This window comes from Neovison vison, chromosome 2 (assembly GCF_020171115.1).
Source record: "Neovison vison isolate M4711 chromosome 2, ASM_NN_V1, whole genome shotgun sequence".
Classification (NCBI taxonomy): domain Eukaryota; kingdom Metazoa; phylum Chordata; class Mammalia; order Carnivora; family Mustelidae; genus Neogale; species Neogale vison.
This window is the reverse complement of record NC_058092.1, coordinates 63,602,945-63,621,283: the sequence shown is the minus strand read 5'-3', so window position 1 is coordinate 63,621,283 and position 18,339 is coordinate 63,602,945. Positions and strand designations below refer to the sequence as shown.

The following is an 18,339-nucleotide window of genomic DNA, read 5'->3' as shown; positions in this document are numbered from 1 at the left end:
CCTTCAAAGACAAATTCTGGTCCCCAGCCTACATTTTCAATCTTACCTCTTACAAGTTCTATCAGGGAATACCCCATTCCATCCTAACCAATTTCTTTTCTCATCCATTGAGGTTTCATTAACCTTTGTACTTTGGTTTGTACCATTGCCAGTATATGGGATTCCTTTCTAGGCTATTCTGTCTACTAAAAACATTCCCATCCTCTATGCTTCCACACCCAATCAATCTCAGACCCTATAACCTGCTATATTTTTCATCATATATTTATACCCATTTATAGCATATGATCTATGTGACTGATATACGGATCTATCTACCTATCTATACATATGAACACACACATACCACATACACATGCACACACACTCACACATATACATTCCACACACAAGCATTTATTTTCTTTTCTGTCTTCCCTACTATAACATAAACTCCATGAGGACAGGGACTTTATCATGTTCACAATATAGTCCTAGTACCCAAAACAGTGTCTATATTTATAAGAAATTCCATAAATTTGTTAAATGAAGTAGTACTTAACTAGAAATTAAATACAGTGGTAGTTACTCAAATGCTACCTCTTCTAGACAAATACATCTCTTCCTCTGAAATATTTAAGTTTGGAGAAAAAAATAGACACATTCTAACACTTAGAGATACTTATTTTCAAAATCGTATTTTAATATATTTTAAATGACAGTGTTAACCTTATCTCTTTTGGTAAAAAAAATTTAAAAAATATGCATGGCCTGTTATCACCAGCAGAAAAGCACATGTTCTAAAAAGGTTTAATTTAAGAAAAAACAGAAAAATACAGTGAAGTAATTAAATTACCTGCTATGTCATCTACAATCTCTGTATATGTTCTTCTAGCTATGTCAAGAAATTCATTTATGTTGGATCTCACTGCGTAGCACTTCTGAGTCCTCATGTTCAGGCATCCTTTCATGTATCTTGCATCATCATTAATTATGGTTTTAATTTTTTCAAGTATGATTCCAAACCTAAAAAAGAACATTATAGGCAATAAGGCAAATGATTATTTTAATTCGTAATTTGAGTCACAGTTAATGACATATTTTCTTGGAATAGACAATTTTAAATATAACAACTCTTTCTTGAAATCTATTGAAAATTATTTAAATAATTTAATAATATATGTATATTACATTACATAAACTAGACCGTGACTATAAAAATTTTAAAATATCCTGTCAATCAGGACTAGTCTCTTAAAGTAACATGAAGTCACCAGGAACAATTCTATAACTGCTAATAAAAAGCTCTCCCAAGGATGCCTGGGTGGCCCAGTTAGTTAAGCGTCTGCCTTTGGCTCAGGTCATGATCCCAGAGTCCTGGAATTAAGTCTAGCATTAGGCTCCTTGCTCAGCAGGAAGCCTGCTTCTCCCTCTGCCTGCTGCTCCCCTTGCTGGTGCTCTCTCCCTTTCTCTTTCTCTGACAAATAAATAAAATCTTTTTTTTAAAAATCTCCCAAATTAAACCCCTGACTGTCCCTATGAGTATAAAATATATCCCTGAAGAACTGTTATAAAAATTCTGGCTTTGTGTTCATTAACTCAGTCAACATTTACTTATAGCATGTATGATCACTGTGTTTGGTGCACAGATCCAAAGAAGAATTAAGTGTTTGGTTCTTGCCTTCAGGTGGGGCCAGACAAACTAAACACATATTGTAAGACAGTGTAAGAGAAACCTCACAATAATCAGTAATTAAGTACAGGGATCATGCAAACCAAAACTCTGGTAACACCTATTTTCCTAACCTTCGTTTTATCCTGTTCTGTATGCTATTTGTAATCCTGTTTTATTATTAGCCTCAGTTTGTGGCTTATAAAAGATGTGAATACTGAATCGGTAAAATAACAGTTCTTAAGCAACACATGTCTTTTTGGTCAAGAAGCTAGATGTCATTGCTAAAAACAATATTAAACTGTATTTAGATCTCTTTTTTTTTTTAAGATTTTATTTATTTATTTGACAGAGATCACAAGTAGGCGGAGAGGCAGGCAGAGAGAGAGTGAGAGAGGGAAGCAGGCTCCCTGCTGAGCAGAGAGCCCGATGCGGGACTCGATCCCAGGACCCTGAGATCATGACCTAAGCCGAAGGCAGTGGCTTAACCCACTGAGCCACCCAGGCACCCTGTATTTAGATCTCTTATTCAATATTTATATCTACTATTTTTTGGTTACATCAAGCCCTTTATGATTTACAAGAGAAATATGTACTTTCATATTTGCAAGTCTTTCCATGGGGAATGGCTAAAAGAAGAAATATCAAAACTGTGTATGATTTCAATTTTTAATATTATTCTAATTGCCTATTAACACAAAAACTCAATGTGCTGTTACCCTATTTATGGGTACTTATAAGATGTAATGTATAATTAGGACTTTGATGAATAGTTTAAAGATTGTTAACCAGAGTTCAAGTAATTGTTCTATTGATTACAGTTAGAGTCCTTAAAATCATTCATGATCAGGAAGAAAGGAATAATTAGCATGGATATTTAATTAACAGTTGAGTGACAAAGACCTCTTATCTTCCAAGGAACCACAGTAAGCTCTTAATAAAGGTGTGCTACAGTTCCCCAAAGCAATCTGTTAAAAAATAAAATAAAATTGGTTAAAAATAATAAATTATAACACTATTCAAACATAACATTTTACATTTAATACTTGCAGTTTACCAAGAGTTTTCTTGCTTCATCTCATTTGTATACTCATAAAAGATATTTTAGGTATGTAGGTGAGGACAGATGGTATCTTTCCCATTTTCCAGATAAAGAGCACCTGACTAAAGGGCATCCAGTGCTCTACTCTTATGACTTTAGTTTTTCTTGTCTTTCAACTAATTTTTAGCATTCAACTACTTATTGAAGTTAGGAATTTAAACAGCTATTATTGTACATTTAGAGTACTCTGCATATCATTCCAAAATGCGGGTTTTAAATATGCATTAAACTGAAAAAGTGCTTTGCATATTTATAAATAGAGCAATTTCTCCATTCTTTTTTTTTCCCAATTTATTTATTTTCAGAAAAACAGTATTCATTATTTTTTCACCACATCCAGTGCTCCATGCAAGCTGTGCCCTCTATAATACCCGCCACCTGGTACCCCAACCTCCCACCCCCCTGCCACTTCAAACCCCTCAGATTGTTTTTCAGAGTCCATAGTCTCTCATGGTTCATCTCCCCTTCCAATTTACCCAAAAGCACATACCCTCCCCAATGTCCATAACCCTCTCCATTCTTATATGGCAAAAGTAGAAGTTTAATTTTGCTTAATGGAAACTATAAGTGGTCACTATTTAAATAACTAGAAACAAGAGGGAAACAGTTAACTTTTTTTAACTTAAAATTTTTTTCATGTATTTAAAGTCAATTAATTAATATACAGTGTATTATTAGCTTCAGAGGTAGAGTTTCATGATTCATCAGTTGCATGTAACACCCAGTGCTCATTACATCAAGTGTCCTCCTTAATGACCACCCAATTATCCCTTCCCCCCATACACTCCACTCCAGTAACCCCCAGTTTGTTCCCTGTAGTTAAGAGTCTCTTATGGTTTGCTTCACTCTCCTTTTTCATCTTATTTTACTTTTCCTTCCCTTCCCTAGGTTCATCTGTTTTGTTTTATAAATTCCACACGAATGAAATTATATGATATTTGTCCTTCTCTGACTGACTTATTTCATTCAGGGTAATAACCTCTAATTCCATCTACATGGTTGCAAATGACAAGATTTAATTGTTTCTGATGGCTGAGTAAATTTCATTGTATATATATGCTGCATCTTCTTTATCCATTCATTTGTCGGTGGGTATCTGGGCTCCTTTCATAGTTTGGCTATGGTACATTACTGCTATAAACATCAGGGTTCATGTGTCCTTTTGAATCACTGTTTGTATCCTCTGGAAAAATACCTAGTAGTACAATTGCTGGGTAATAGGGTAGCTCTATTTTTAACTTTTTGAGGAACCTCCATACTGTTTTCCAGAGTGGCTGCACCAGCTTGCATTCCTACCACCAGTTTAAGAAGATTCCCCTTTCTCTGCATTCTCACCACCATTTGTTGTTTCCTCACTTGTTAATTTTAGTCATCCTGACTGGTATGAGGTGCTGTCTCATTGTGGTTTTGATTTGTATTTCCCTGATGATGAGTGATGCTGAACATCTTTTCCTATGTCCGATGGCCATGTGGAAGTCTTCTTGGAGAAATGCCTATTCATGTCTTCTGCCCACTTCTTGACTGGATTTTTTGGTTTATGGGTGTTGCGTTTGATAAGTTCTTGGATATATAGGCCTTGGTTACTAGCCCTTTATCTGATTCGTCATTTGCAAGTATTTTCTTCCATTCCATATGCTGTCTTTTAGTTTTGTTGACTGCTTCCTTTGGTGTGCAATAGCTTTTTGTCTTGAAGTCCCAATAATTCATTTTTGCCTTTGTTTCCCTTGTCTTTAAGACATGTCTAGCAAGAAGTTCCTGCAACCAAGGTCAAAGAGACTGCTGCCTGTGTTCTCATCTAGGATTTTGATGGATTCCTAGGTCTTTCATCCATTTTGGCCTTATTTTTGTGTAAGGCATAAAAAAGTTGCTGAGTTTCATTCTTTTGCATGTGGTTGTCCAATTTTCCCAACACCATTTGTTAAAGAGACTGTCTTTTTCCATTGGACATTCTTTCCTGCTTTGTTGAAGATTAGTTGACCATAAAGTTCACAGTCCACTCCTGGGTTTTCTTTTCTGTTTCATTGATCTATGTGTATGTTCTTCTGCCAGTAGCATACCATCTTGATCACTACAGCTTTGTAATACAGCTTGAAGTCCAGCACTGTGATGACACCAGCTGTGGTTTTCTCTTTCAAGAATGCTTTGGCTATTTGGGGCCTTTTTGGTTCCATACAAATTTTAAGATTAATTGTTCCAGCTCTGTGAAAAATGTTGATAATATTTTGGTAGGGATTGCATTGAATGTGTAGATTACTTTGGGTAGCATAGACATTTTAACAATATTTATTCTTCCAATCCATGAGCATGGGAGGTTTTCCATTTCTTTGTATCTTCTTCAATTTCTTTCATAAGCATTCTATAGTTCTCAGAGTACAGATTCTTTACCTCTTTGGTTAGGTTTATTCCTAAGTTATCTTACGGTCTTTGGTGCAATTGTAAATGGGATCAGCTCCTTGATTTCTCTTTCTTCTGTCTCATTGTTAGTGTATAGAAATGCAGCTGACTTCTGTGCATTGATTTTATATCCTACCATGTTGCTGAATTCCTGTATGAGTTCTAGTAATTTTTGGGTTTTCAACAGAGTATCATGTCATCTACAAAGAGTGAAAGTTTGACTTCTTCTTTGCTGATTTGGATACTTTTTACTTCCTTTTGTTGTCCTAGCTCAGGTTAGGACTTCTAGTACAATGCTGAATAAGAGAGTTACTGGACAGGACATCCCTGTCATGTTGCTGACCTTAGGGGAAAAGCTCTCAGGTTTTTCCTGCCGAGAATGATATTCACTGTGGGTTTTTCATATATAGTTAACCTGGCATTTTTAATTAACATGTAATTAACATATTATTTGTTTCAGGGGCACAGATCTGTGATTCATCAGTCTTACACAGTTCACAGCACTTACCATAGCACATACTCTTCCCAATATCCATCGCCCAGTCACCCCACCCCTCCACCAACCCCCTCCACTCCAGCAACCCTCAGATTTTTCCCTGAGATTAAAAATATCTTATGGTTTGTCTCCCTCTCTGGCTTTATCTTGTTTCATTTTTCCCTCACTTCCCCTATGATCCTGTCTTATATCCCAAATTCATCATGTCAGTGAGATCATATAATAACTGTCTTTCTCTGATTGGCTTATTTCACTTAGCTCTAGTTCCATCCACGTCTTGCAAATGGCAAGATTTCATTTTTGATGGCTGTGTAATATTCCATTGTATGTGTGTGTATATATACACACACACACACACACACACACACACACACTACATTTTCTTTATCCATTCATCTGTTGATGGATATTTATGCTCTTTTCATAGTTTGGCTATTGTGGACACTGCTATAAGCACTGGGGTGCAAGTGCCACTTTGGCTCATTACATTTGTATCTTTCAAAGTAAAATAGTGCAATTTTTTTTTACAGTAGTAAAAACAAAACAAAACTACATTAAAATAGTGCAATGGCTAGGGCATAGAGTAGCTCTATTTTCAACTTTTGAGGACCCTCCATACTGTTTTCCAGAGTCAATTAACCTGACTTTTACCTGTTATTTTAGTTTGCTTTGAGGCAATGGCAATAATAATTTTCTTTTGCTTATGAACAGGAAATATTTAAATACTAATGAAAGCTATAAAATTCATAAAAGCATAAAGAAAAATATTTAAATTGCTTATAATTCTACCACCCTTCCAAATAAATTACTTAAATATTATGGTATATTTCCTGTCATTACCTCAAATAAAAAAAAGTTTATCATTGCACATTGCTTTTCTCCCCTAGTTAATACTACATCACAAGTATTAGAAACTTTTAATAGCATAAATTTTAATAAATCATAATATTTTACCCTTTAGAAAACAGTCTCTTCCCCTCATTATTAGAGGTCTATACTACTTAGAATTTCTAATATAAATCATGTTGCAAAAACCATAACTGGGCACAAATTGTGGTCAGTATTTTTTGAGTTCTTTTGGACAGATTTCTAGTATTGTAACACTGTCAAAAGACAGATGTTGTAAAACTTCCCTGTGAAGTATGTACAATTTGTACTCCTACCAGCTGTCTATGAAGTCTGTCTCACTGTTCTCTGAGTAGCAGTAAATTGTATCCATTAAGGAGAAAAACAAACAAACAAAAAAACCTAAAACTTTGCTTCTTTTGTATATTAATGACTTTAATTTGTATTTCTTTGACTAATAGTAAGGTTGAACATGTTTGGTACTATTTATTAACCTCTTTGATTTTCATTTTGGGGGCATTTTCTGTATTTCTATTGGTATTCCAGTATTCTCTTATGAAATTACATGAGTTTTATGACAGAAATTAATATTTTATCTGTCAAATGCTACAAATTTTTCCTAACTTTCTTTGGCCTTTACTTTCCTTTGACATATCAAAGCTTCAAATTTGGGGCACCTGGGTGGCTCAGTGGGTTAATCCTCTGCCTGGGATCAAGCCGCACATTAGTCTCCCTGCTCAGCAGGGAGCCTGCTTCCTCCTCTCTTTGCCTGCATCTCTGCCTACTTGTGATCTGTCAAATAAATAAATAAAATCTTTTTTTTAAAAACTTCAAATTTGTGTTTTATTGAATCTATCAATTTGGGGGGATGATTTATTATACCTCTCTCATTCTAAGAAAGATGACATTTTTTACATCTTTTGTCAAATTGCTTTCATTATATATTTTTTAGAATGAAATCTACAACAAATTCTTCCAGATTTTTCATTATTTCTTCTTTTAAAAAAGCAGTTCTTCCTTGTCAGCTCAAGTTTTAAAAAATGTTTTGCACAGGGGTTCCTGGCTGGCTCAGTCAGCAAAGCATGGGGACTCTTGATCTCAGGGCTGTGAGTTATAGACCCATGTTGGGTAAAGAGATTATTTAAATAAATAAATGTTTAAAAAAAGTTTTGCACAGTAGAATATTTAAAAACATATTAGAAAATCACATCAGAAATATTTCAGGTAAGAGTAATCAATGAATGAAATAACTGAGTGAAAGTTTAATGAGGAACAGGATATTTACATAATCTCAAAGTATCTCTCCCCAGATTACTTAATAACTTTATAGTGAAGAAATGGTTAAAACTTATTATCACCAGAATGGGGAATGACATCATGTGCATCCTGATGTGAGGTACTGAGAAAAATACAACATTGCTCATAGAGTATTACTGCTAAATATAATAAGCTGAATTTAATCGTGAGAAAATAACCACACAAATTGAGGAATATTCTATAAAATAACAGGTACTTTTCAAGATGTTAATATAATGAAATACAAAGAAAAGAAGAGAAACTTTAAGCTGAAAAGAAGTATAAAGAAACATGACATTAGGGGCTCCAGGCTTGCTCAGTCAGTTAAGCATCTGCCTTCCAATTAAGTCACGATCCCAGAATCCTGGGATTAGACCCATGTCAGGCTTCCTGCTCAACAGGGAGTCTGCTTCTCCTTTTCTCTCTGCCCCTCCCCTTGCTCATGCTCTCTCCTGCTCACTCACTCTCCCTCAAGAAATAAATAAAATCTTTTTTTAAAATGACATTAAATTTCCCTGATAACTAGTGATGATGAACATTTTTTCATTTGCCTGTTGGCCATTTGTATGTCTTCTTTGGAGAAGTGTCTGTTCATGTCTTCTGCCCATTTTTTGACATGATTATGTGTTTTTTGGGTATTGAGTTTGAGGAGTTCTTTATAGATCTTGGATATCAGCCCTTTGTCTGTAGTGTTATTTGCGAATATCTTCTCCCATTTCATGTGTTGCCTCTTTGTTTTGTTGACTGTTTCCTTTGGTGTACAGAAGCTTTTTATCTTGATGAAGTCCCAAAAGTTTATTAGCCATCAGGAAAATTCAAATCAAAACCACATTGCGATATAACCTTACACCATTTAGAATGGCCAAAATCAATAGGACTGGAAACAACAAGTGTTGGAGAAGATGTGGAGAAAGGGAAACCCTCTTACACTGTTGGTAGGAATGCAATTTGGTGCAGCCAATTTGGAAAATAGTGTGGACATTCCTCAAGAAATTAAAAATAGAGTTACCCTATGACTCTGCAATTGCACTACTGGGTATTTACCCCCAAAGATACAGATGTAGTGAAAAGAAGAGCCATATGTATTCCGAACAGCAATGTCCACAATTGCCAAACTGTGGAAAGAACCAAGATGCCCTTCAACAGACAAGTGGATAAAGATGTGGTCCATATATACAATGGGATATGATGCAGCCATCAAAAAGGATGAATACCCAACTTTTCTATCAACATGGACGGGACTGGAGGAGATTATGCTGAGTGAAATAAGTCAAACAGAGAGAGTCAATTATCATATGGTTTCACTTACTTGTGGTGCATAAGGACTAACATGGAGGACATTAGGAGAAAGAAAGGCAAAGTAAATTGGGAGAAACTGGAGAGGGAGACAAAGCATGAGAGACTGTGGACTCTGAGAAACAAACTGAGGGTTTTGGAAGGGGGGAATGGTTGAGCCTGGTGGTGGGTATTAAGGAGGGCACGTACTACCTGGAGCACTAGGTGTGGTGTATAAACAATGAATCTTGGAACACTGAAAAAAATAAAATTAAATTAAGATGTTTAAAAAAATGACATTAAATACAATGTATGGTCCTGGACTGGACCCTGTATCAAGAATAAAAATCTATTAAAAAATTAGTAAAACAATTAGAAATTTTGAGTATGGACTATATATAATAATATTGGATCAATTTTAAATATCCTAAATTTTTAAATTATATTGTGGTTATGTAAGAGAACACCTTTGATCTTAGGATATACACATGTTAGTATTTAGGTACTGCAATTTTCAAATGGTTGAATGGGAGTAATAATAAGAATAGAATATGTAATAAGTGCTGTGTGTATATGGAAAGAATTGGGGAATTCATTATTCTATTGTAACTTTATCTAAATTTGAAGTTTTTTGAAATAAAAAGTTTTTTTAAAAAATTAAGGCTACCAATGTTTTGTACAATATACACTATATAAATTACCTTTAAAGGATCCACAAGTTCCAAGGTATGTTTTAGGTATATTAGATTTGTTATCTTTGATTCCGCTGCATTAACCTATTAAAATAAAGATCCAAATGTGGACACCATAAATATACAAGAATGGATTTTCTCTTGAACATTCTACACTTACCATACTCATACATTTTTATTTATCAACATACCCAGTACCCCAGCATAAACAGTAGTTACAGTTACTGACACATCACAATAAGCCTAGTGCACTATTTTCCTGGAAGTCTGACAATGAGAAGAGTTCACCTCATTGTATTCAACTTCCATTTCTACTTCAGCCCCTCGGGTCCAGCTTAACCTACAGTGGTGATAGGAGATAGAGTTCAATCCTGAGCAGTACTAAGAGACTAATGTTCATTGAAGAAGGCACAAAGGGTATTTGTGAAAGATGGTATTTGAAAAGCTTAATCTGAAACTCCCAGGCAGTTACAGAACAACACAAAGCTCCCTCATTGGTTCCTATTTGCATGAGTAAAACAATTTTCAGAGTTCCAGTTGTCCAAATTAATTAGGTTTTCAAAATAAAGCAACATCAACATTTAAAATTTAATAAATAAATTTTTAAAAATTAGATTGTAGTATCTCTAGAACAAAAGAGTGGTATTAAACCTTGGGAAATGAAGACTACTTTGTGAATGGACAAATTTACCAATACTGACAAGGAGTTTTTTTTTTTTTTTAAGATTTTATTTATTTATTTGACAGAGATCACAAGTAGGCAGAGAGGCAGGCAGAGAGAGAGGAGGAAGCAGGCTCCCTGCTGAGCAGAGAGCCCGATGCGGGGCTCGATCCCAGGACTTCAGGATCATGACCTGAGCTGAAGGCAGAGGCTTTAACCCACTGAGCCACCCAGGCGCCCCCTGACAAGGAGTTTTAGGATATTACATTATGATATAATAATGTATTTGATACAGTGTTCTTTCTTTTTGCAGTCTCCTGACCTATATCCCTATTGCACAATACCTAGACTGTTTGGTGACTACATCAACCAATTTAGAAGAAATGCCAAAATGAATGTTGCTAGCCCCAAAACAAGTTACTGCAGACCTTCTTACAATGGATCTCTGAAACTGGAAGATTAAAAATAAATAATATTCACCAAACAGAAGACAACTATCACTCCTGTTACCAAAGGAGAATATCTTACAAAAATACCATTTTACCTTTGAAGAAGAACAAGATAGAAGGACTAACTCTAATAAATATCAGCCTATAATAAAGTTAGACCAATTAAGAAATGGTAGTATCAGCATAAGGACAGACAGAACAATCAATGCAACAGAATAAGGAATCTAGAAACAGACTCAAACATATGATTTCAGCCAAACATTTCATTTATAACAATGGTTGACTAGAGAGTAATGGAGTAATGGAGAAAGGACAGTTTTTTCGACAAATGGTGCCAGTTACATTATGTATCTGTATGGAAAAAAAGGAAATGTGGTCCCTTCCTCATACCAATCAAAATACCAATTCCATATGGATTATAGGTCTAAATACAAGAGGTAAAACAATAAAACATCTAGAATATAACAAAGAAGAGTATCTTCACTATCCTGGGTGTTCTTATCAACTTTAATAAATTTGATAACTAATGAATTACAGGGCCAAACTAATAGCCAAAGTTATTTATATCTCTCCTATTGTCTGGCTTTTGTCAATGCACAGATTATCATATTACAAACCCTGCAATCACAAACTCCAATGTCTGTGTTTTGCTTCCTACTCACTAGGGGACATTCCCGCCTAATAACTACTGACTACTGTAGTAATGTTTTCCCCTCACTCCTTCTGACTTCTGACCATGTGACCCTATGTGGCATGATTTCTCCTCTCAAAATTATGAGTAATAAAAATCTTTTAATGGCCTCAGCCTCTCTATGTCATCACTTAGTCATTTCCATAACAAAATCCCCTGGGTACAATCAAGCCACTGGGGTAGGTAAAAACTTCTTATGCAGGATAAAAACCACCACAATAAAAGAAAAAACATACACTAGCCTACATTTAGATTAAGAACTTCTAATAAGGCAGAGAAAGACAATGAGGATCTTACTTATATGTAGAATCTAAAAACAAGAAAACAAGTCATAATGCAGAGAACACAATGGGGGCTGCCAGAAGTAGGCAGTAGGGGGTGGGTAAAATGGAAGGAGGTCAAACCTCCAGTTATAAAATAAATAAGTAATGAGGATTTAATGGACAGCATGGTGACTAGAGTTAATAATACTATATTGCATATTTGAAAGTTGCTGAGAGAATAGATCTTAAAAGTCCTCACCAAAAAAAAAAAATAAAAAAAAAATTAAGCATATATGGGGATGGGTGTTAAGTAAATTTAATGTGGCAATCATTTTACAATACATACAAATAACAAATCATTAAAAAAAAAAAAAAGAACTTCTGGGGTGCCTGGGTGGCTCAGTGGGTTAAAGCCTCTGCCTTCGGCTCAGGTCATGATCCCAGAGTCCTGGGATCAAGCCCACATTGGGCTCTCTGCTCAGCAGGGGCCTGCTTCCCTCTCTCTCTCTCTGCCTGCTTCTCTGCCTACTTGTGATCTCTGTCTGTCAAATAAATAAATAAAATCTTTCAAAAAAAAAAAAAAAAGGAACTTCTATTTATCAAAAGGCACCATTAATCTAGGATAGGTTCTCCAAAAGCCAACTCAGAGAAATTAGAATTTGAGGACAAATTATTTATTTGAAAAGTAATTCCAGTAAGTACAGGCAAGAGAATAGGAAAGGGCAGCAATACAAGATACATTGATGAGGAGGAGTCAAGATGGTGGAGAAGTAGCAGGCTGAGCCTACATCAGGTAGCAGGAGATCAGCTAGATAGCTTATCAAACCATTGCAAACACCTACAAATCCAAAGGGAGATTGAAGAGAAGAAGAACAGCAATTCTAGAAACAGAAAATTGACCACTTTCTGAAAGGTAGGACCGGAGAACTGAATCCAAAGCGATGGGAAGATAGACCATGGGGGGAGGGGCCAGCTCTGGCAAACGGCAAAGCATGGGAGCACAAAATCAGGACTTTTAAAAGTCTGCTCCACTAAAAAAGACAGTCTCTTCAGTAAATGGTGCTGGGAAGGGGCGCCTGGGTGGCTCAGTGGGTTAAGCCTCTGCCTTCGGCTCAGGTCATGATCTCAGGTCCTGGGATCAGGTCCCGCGTCGGGCTCTCTGCTCAGCAGGGGGCCTGCTTCCCCCCTCTCTGTCTACTTGTGATCTCTCTTTCTGTGTCTAATGAATAAATAAAATCTTTTAAAAAATAAAATAAATAAATGGTGGTGGGAAAACTGGACAGCTATGTGTAGAAGAATGAAACTCGATCATTCTCTTACACCATACACAAAGATAGACTCAAAATGGGTAAAAGACCTCAACGTGAGACAGGAATCCATCAGAATCCTAGAGAAGAACATAGGCAGTAATCTCTTCGATATCAGCCACAGCAACTTCTTTCAAGATATGTCTCCAAAGGCAAAGGAAACAAAAGCAAAAATAAACTTTTGGGACTTCATCAAAATCAAAAGCTTCTGCACAGCAAAGGAAACAGTCAACAAAACAAAGAGGCAACCCACGGAATGGGAGAAGATATTTGCAAATGACAGTACAGACAAAAGGTTGATATCCAGGATCTATAAAGAGCTCCTCAAACTCAACACGCACAAAACAGACAATCATTTCAAAAAATGGGCCGAAGATATGAGCAGACACTTCTCCAATGAAGACATACAAATGGCTATCAGACACAGGAAAAAATGTTCATCATCACTAGCCCTCAGGGAGATTCAAATTAAAACTACATTGAGATATCACCTTACACCAGTTAGAATGGCCAAAATTAGCAAGACAGGAAACAACATGTGTTGGAGGGGATGTGGAGAAAGGGGAGCCCTCTTCCACTCTTGGTGGGAATGCAAGTCGGTGCAGCCTCTTTGGAGAACAGTGTGGAGATTCCTCAAGAAATTAAAAACAGAACTTCCCTATGACCCTGCCATTGCACTACTGGGTATTTACCCCAAAGATACAGATGTCGTGAAAAGAAGGGCCATCTGTACCCCAATGTTTATAGCAGCAATGGCCACGGTTGCCAAACTGTGGAAAGAGCCCAGATGCCCTTCAACGGACGAATGGATAAGGAAGATGTGGTCCATATCACTATGGAGGATTATGCCTCCATCAGAAAGGACGAATACCCAACTTTTGTAGCAACATGGACGGGACTGGAAGAGATTATGCTGAGTGAAATAAGTCAAGCAGAGAGAGTCAATTATCATATGGTTTCACTTATTTGTGGAGCATAACAAATAGCATGGAGGACATGGGGAGTTAGAGAGGAGAAGGGAGTTGGGGGAAATTGGAAGGGGAGGTGAACCATGAGAGACTATGGACTCTGAAAAACAATCTGAGGGTTTTGAAGGGGCGGGGGGTGGGAGGTTGGGGTACCAGGTGGTGGGTAATATAGAGGGCACGGCTTTCATGGAGCACTGGGTGTAGTGAAAAAATAATGAATACTGTTATGCTGAAAATAAATAAATAATAAATAAATAAATAAATAAAGTCTGCTCCACTGAAAGACATTGCTCCAGAGGCTACACCGGGGTGAAGCCCACGCAGGGCCAGCATGGCCCTAGGTCCCACAGGGTCACAGAAGGATTGGGGGTGTCTTAGTGTTGCAGAGCTCACAGGTATTAGACCGGGGAAGCCAGCGACAGAGACAGAGCAAGGAGTGAGCTCTCAGCTCACGGTTACCTTGAACCAGTCGCAGGCTGGGTGAGCTCGGCGCGTGGCCAGAGGCCAGGGAGACAGGAGTGATTGGGCTCTTTTCTCTGAGGGCACACTGAGGGGTGGGGCACTGAGCTCTCAGCTCCTCCGGGTGGGAGACTGGGAAGCCATCAATTTCATTCCCGTCCTCCGTCCTCTGGAACTCTACGGAAGCATTCAGGGGACATCACAATTCAAGACTTCAAGCTCTATTACAAAGCTGTCATCATCAAGACAGCAAGGTACTGGCACAAAAACAGACATAGATCAATGGAACAGAATAGAGAGCCCAGAAATAGACCCTCAACTCTATGGTCAACTCATCTTCAACAAAGCAGGAAAGAATGTCCAATGGAAAAAAGACAGCCTCTCAATAAATGGTGTTGGGAAAATTCGATGGCCACATGCAGAAAAATGAAATTGGACTGTTTTCTTACACCACACACGAAAATAGACTCAAAATGGATGAAGGACCTCAATGTGAGAAAGGAACCCATCAAAATCCTCGAGGAAAACACAGGCAGCAACCTCTTCAATCTCAGCTGCAGCAACTTCTTCCTAGGAACATCGCCAAAGGCAAGGGAAGCAAGGGCAAAAATGAACTATTGGGATTTCATCAAGATCAAAACTTTTGCACAGCAAAGGAAACAATTAACAAAACCAACAGACAAACTGACAGAATGGGAGAAGATATTTGCAAACGACATATCAGATAAAGGTCTAGTGTCCAAAATCTATAACGAACTTAACAATCTCAATACCCAAAGAACAAATAATCCAATCAAGAAATCGGCAGAAGACATGAACAGGCATTTTTGCAAAGAAGACATCCAGATGGCCAACAGACACATGTAAAAGTGCTCCACATCACTCGGCATCAGGGAAATACAAATAAAAATCACAATGAGATACCACCTCACACCAGTCAGAATGGCTAAAATTGACAAGTCAGGAAATGACAGATGCTGGCGAGGATGCAGAGAAAGGGGAACCCTCCTGCACTGTCGGTGGGAATGCAAGCTGGTGCAAACACTCTGGAAAACAGCATGGAGGTTACTCAAAATGTTGAAAATAGAACTACCATATAACCCAGCAATTGCACTACTGGGTATTTACCCTAAAGATACAAACATAGTGATCCGAAGGGGCACGTGCACCCGAATGTTTATAGCAGCAATGTCCACAATAGCCAAACTATGGAAAGAATCTAGATGTCCATCAACAGATGAATGGATAAAGAAGATGTGCTATATATATATATATATATATATATTCTTGCATAGTATTCCATTAAATATATGTAATGGAATATAATGGAATACTATTGTACATATAGTATATATATACATACATACTATGTATATATACATATATATATATATATATATGGAATACTATGCAGCCATCAAAAGAAATGAAATGAAAAGAAAAGAAAAGAAATGAAATGAAATCTTGCCATTTGCAACAACGTGGATGGAACTAGAGGGTATCATGCTTAGTGAAATAAGTCAATCGGAGAAAGACAACTATCGTATGATCTCCCTGATATGAGGAAGTGGAGATGCAACTTGGGGGGTTGGGGGGTAGGAGAAGAATAAATGAAACAAGATGGGATTGGGAGGGAGAGAAAACATAAGTGCCTCTTAATCTCACAAAACAAACTGAGGGTTGCCGGGGGCAGGGGGGTCGTTATGGACATTGGGGAGGGTATGTGCTATGGTGAGTGCTGTGAAGTGTGTAAACCTGGCGATTCACAGACCTGTACCCTGAGGATAAAAATACATTATATGTTTATAAAAAAAAATAAAAAATAAAAAAATAAAGATGAAAAAAAAAAAAGATACACTGATGATCCAGATATCGCTACTTGGTACCGTGGCTCATTCCTGCTGGAGACCTCTCAGAGATGGTGTAGAGTAAGCTTCAGAAGCTATCTCCAGAGGTAAGGAAATGGTGTATTTATTAACCAACTCCAGTTCAGTAATGCACAGCAATACTCGGCAGTCACTTCCTGAATTCCCTCCAGTTTCTCATGTGGCTAGATAAAGTCCTCAGGTAGAGAGTTTCAGCTGCTTACAGTAAAACTTCTCTGTACAAAAGTGAATGCCAAGGGATGTGGGTGGCACAGCAAAAGCATCTAGTCCACAATACTGAGTAAAAAATCCAACTACAACATGGGAAAAGATATGTGCAACACAGAGAACCATAAAGGAGTCATAAAAAGCTCTACAAATCAAAAAAGGAGCCAAAAAAGCTTTACAAATCAAAAAAGACTATAACCCAATAGAAAAATGGGCAAGAGAGTTGAACACTTTCACAAAAGAAGGTATCCAAATAGTCAATATATATATACAAAAGGACTGCAAACTCATTAATTATTAACAAAATAATTAAGACCACAATGAAATACCATTAGCTACCAAACATTATGGCTCTCTGCCAAGATAATATTTTATAATAATAATATTTTATAATAATAATATTATAACTGATAATATTAGGTTTGGAGGAAGAGTAATGGGAATTCTCATACACTGCTGATGGGAGTATAAGTCGAAATGATAATTCTGAAAAACATTTTCACAAATATTTTGTCATTATCTACTCAAGTTGAAGATACTCATTCCCCATGACCCAGAAATTCCACTCCTAACTATGTGCCCAATAAAAACGTATGCACAATTATACTAAGAAACAATTATAATAGTGTTCAGCAATATTATTTCTAATTTCTAGAAACTGTCAACAACTCAAAAGTCTAACAGTTAAATGAATAATGGTATATTCATATGGTGAAACATTATATGCCAATAGAAATAAATGAGCTACAGCTAAAAGCAATAATATAATTAAGTCTCACAAATAATGTTGGTGAGATGAAGCCACGTATTAAAAATACCCAAGACAAATGCCTCACTAGCTCAGTTGGTTAAGCAGTTGCCTTCGGCTCAGGTTGTGATCCCAGGGTCCTGGGATTGAGCCCCACATCAGGATCCTTGCTTGGCAGAGAGCCTGGTTCTCCCTCTCCCTCCTGCTCTGCCTACTTGTGCTCTCTCTCTATTCTCTCAAATAAATAAATAAAATCTTTTTTAAAAAAATAAAAAGATTCAAATAGTCTTTTCTTTAATTAAGTGAACTCTATACCCAGTGTGGGGCTTGAACTTATAACCTCGAGATCAAGAGTGGTATGCTCTGACTGAACCAGCTAGACGCCCCAGAAAAACCTGTTTAATATGAAAAATTTCATAATGTTGAAGGAAGTATTTTGAATGTTTGTAATAGAAAATATAAGCATTCTTAATGTAGTATATAAAAAGTAAGGTTATAAATATTATACAGAAAGAAAAGACATTCAGGTTAGTAAAAATAAGAAATTTAAGTTTTATTCTCAGAAAATATTTATGACTTAGAAAGCAGCATTTTCTTAAATCAATATTCTAAAGAAGAAAGTATAAGAATTCATCTTAAGCAAACAATTCCATACTAGAAATTTTCAGAGAAAATTTAGTTCATTTAGAAGTTTAAGATAATCATATAATTCAGTGAACAAAACATTTAGTTCATTCACAAGTTTTAGCAAATTATGCAATTTAACCAGCAGAAATCTAAACTAATTTAGTAAATACTGTGTTTAATTAAGAGATATATGCTTATATCAAATGGAGAAAAAGCCTAATTTAAAGTAGATCTCCACATGGTTAAGAAAACAGCAACTAAGAAACAGTATAGGGAATTCTGAAATTCATGAACCATGTATGAAGCCAATATATTGCTTAG

General features: G+C 36.5%; 1 protein-coding gene across 1 annotated transcript in view; it reads right to left on the bottom strand.

The window, feature by feature from the left end:
- MSH4 (mutS homolog 4) overlaps positions 1–18,339 on the bottom strand; it is a 116,478-nt gene that overhangs the window by 36,038 nt on the left and 62,101 nt on the right. The window contains exons 9-11 of the mRNA XM_044236441.1: positions 9,762–9,836; positions 2,555–2,619; positions 836–1,005 (exon numbers count right to left, since the gene is read on the bottom strand). Coding sequence (XP_044092376.1) covers positions 836–1,005; positions 2,555–2,619; positions 9,762–9,836 — 310 coding nt within the window. The remainder of the gene's footprint in view (positions 1–835; positions 1,006–2,554; positions 2,620–9,761; positions 9,837–18,339) is intronic.